At 49.3% G+C, this 2,041-nt stretch overlaps 1 protein-coding gene across 1 annotated transcript in view; it reads right to left on the minus strand.

Annotated features, from left to right (window-relative positions):
- Window positions 1–1,429, minus strand: part of LOC103601764 (selenoprotein K) — a 7,338-nt gene extending 5,909 nt beyond the window's left edge. The window contains exon 1 of the mRNA XM_008586192.1: window positions 1,321–1,429. Within this exon, the coding sequence (XP_008584414.1) occupies window positions 1,321–1,339 (19 nt within the window). The 5' untranslated portion in view covers window positions 1,340–1,429. The remainder of the gene's footprint in view (window positions 1–1,320) is intronic.
- Window positions 1,430–2,041: the final 612 nt, after the last annotated feature.

Consider the following 2,041-nt stretch of genomic DNA (forward strand, 5'->3'; position numbering starts at 1 on the left):
CAGAACCCTGTGGCCCACCCCCCCACTCCCCCCAATATCCCCAGTGGGAAATAAAGTGTTTGAATGCAGATGCATTTCTCAAAGATAAAGGTGAGATAAAAGATCTTAACAGGATATTTATGTGGATCAAAAAAGATAATGCATAAGACACTACAAACATAAGGAATTAATCGATAATGCATAAATACCAGCTACTAGCTGTAATCACAAAGCATACAAAACTAAAGTGTGCAAGTGCAAACTAAGATGAAACGTTAATGCTTTTCTTTAGTGTCCATCAGCCTACTTGTTTCAAAGATTTTCAAGTGTGAGATGAGGAGGAGGATATTTTGAAAAGCAAAGAAATGCAAAGGGCACTCAGCCAGAAGACTTCTCACTGACTACCTTAATCGTCACTGGAAGTAAACAGATGATTCAAATAGAATCAAGACCTAGTTCCAGTGATGTAAGAACTACTTGCTACGATTGAACTAAGGGAATTTCACCTGAGTCAAACAGGTGGCTAGGCAGTTCTGGCACTGATCTGACGCTGTCATACTGTCTTTCATTTTCTTTGGGGAGGCACAGAATAAAGTCTCTCTGATTCTCTATTCTAGTAATAGTTAACTTGCTTCTAGAGGAATGGTACTTCTTCCCGTACCCCTCGAAATTCCGGCAAAAAGTTGCAAGAATGACTAGCTACTCTCTCCTGGGGAAAAAGCCTATACAAGGCTTTCATCTAATTATCATCCTAGTTCGGCTCTGTCTTTATACACGTTATAGAAAGAGGCAGTATAGTTGATAACAACAAGGACTCTGATGACAGTATACCTGTCTTCGAATTACGGCTCAACGATGAACTACTTTTGTGATGCTGGGCAAGCTGTTTAATCTATCTGAGCCTAAGAGTCTCCATCCGTAAAGTACGGATCATAAAATACTACCTCAACAGGGCTGTTATAAAGACTGAACAGCATGATAAGCAAATAACGCCGTGACAGTGCCCAAGGCATAGGAGCTACGCACACGGTCAACGTCGTTGTCATTACTAGTTAAGGATCTCGACACCCGAGAGGAAAGAGCACTTCCGCAAATACACAAGTTAGCTGTAGGGAACCCGGCGCCGACCTCACCAAGCGGACCTCGGCCCCCGACGCCGACTCAGGGACGATCCGCGGACGCGCCACAGGTCGGGGAGGTTTCGCATCCGACTCCGCCCGGCCGCGGGGCGCTAAGCCCGGGAAAGCCGCACCGAGTCCCGGACTCAGCGACCGAGGATGAAACAAAGCTAGGGTCCGGCCCTCCAGGCCAGCCGGTGCCCTTGCAACCCTTTCGACTCACCATTCGAGATGTAAACCATCCCGCCTCCCGTTCTCCTCTTCGAAGCGACTGGGGATTCTGGCCCCTCTTGGCTTTCGTAGCGCCCTCCGCGCCCCGCCCTCAAACGTCACAGGTCACAGAGGACGGAGCTGGACAGAGCCCATTGGCTGCTGGAAGAGACACGTCCCGGATGGGCGTTTTTGCCGCATCACGCCGGAGACTTCCGGTAAGGCTGAGGCTGCCCAACGGGCGACCGGATATGACGTCCCGGGTGCTCCTGTAAGCGCGCAGTTTCCTGACTTCTCTCTAGTTTGATCCTAGACAGTTTGCATCGTCCAGTGAAGCGAAGCTGCTTTCTATTTGATTGATAGGCTCTGGCTGGGTGTAGGCAAGGCTGCTGTGTGTGAAGTGGCTTGAAGAACCGCTGGCAGGAGGAAATTCCCCAGGATTTCCCAGATGTGTTGATATTTAGGGTGCTAAGATTGTGAGATTTGGGCCGGCCCGTGGCTCACTCGGTAGAGTGCGGTGCTAATAACACGAAGGCCCCGGGTTCGGATCCCACATAGGGATGGCCGGTTCGCTCACTAGCTGAGCGTGGTGCTGACAACACCAAGTCAAGGGTTAAGATCCCCTTACCGGTCATCTTTTTTTTTTTTTTTTTTTTTTTAAAAAGACCGGGAAGGGGGCTTTAACCCTTGATTTTGTTTTCCGTCAGGGAGCGAACCCGGCCCCCCTATGTGGG

The sequence above is a fragment of the Galeopterus variegatus genome, unplaced genomic scaffold, assembly GCF_000696425.1.
Source record: "Galeopterus variegatus unplaced genomic scaffold, G_variegatus-3.0.2 Scaffold3863, whole genome shotgun sequence".
In the NCBI taxonomy this organism is placed as follows: domain Eukaryota; kingdom Metazoa; phylum Chordata; class Mammalia; order Dermoptera; family Cynocephalidae; genus Galeopterus; species Galeopterus variegatus.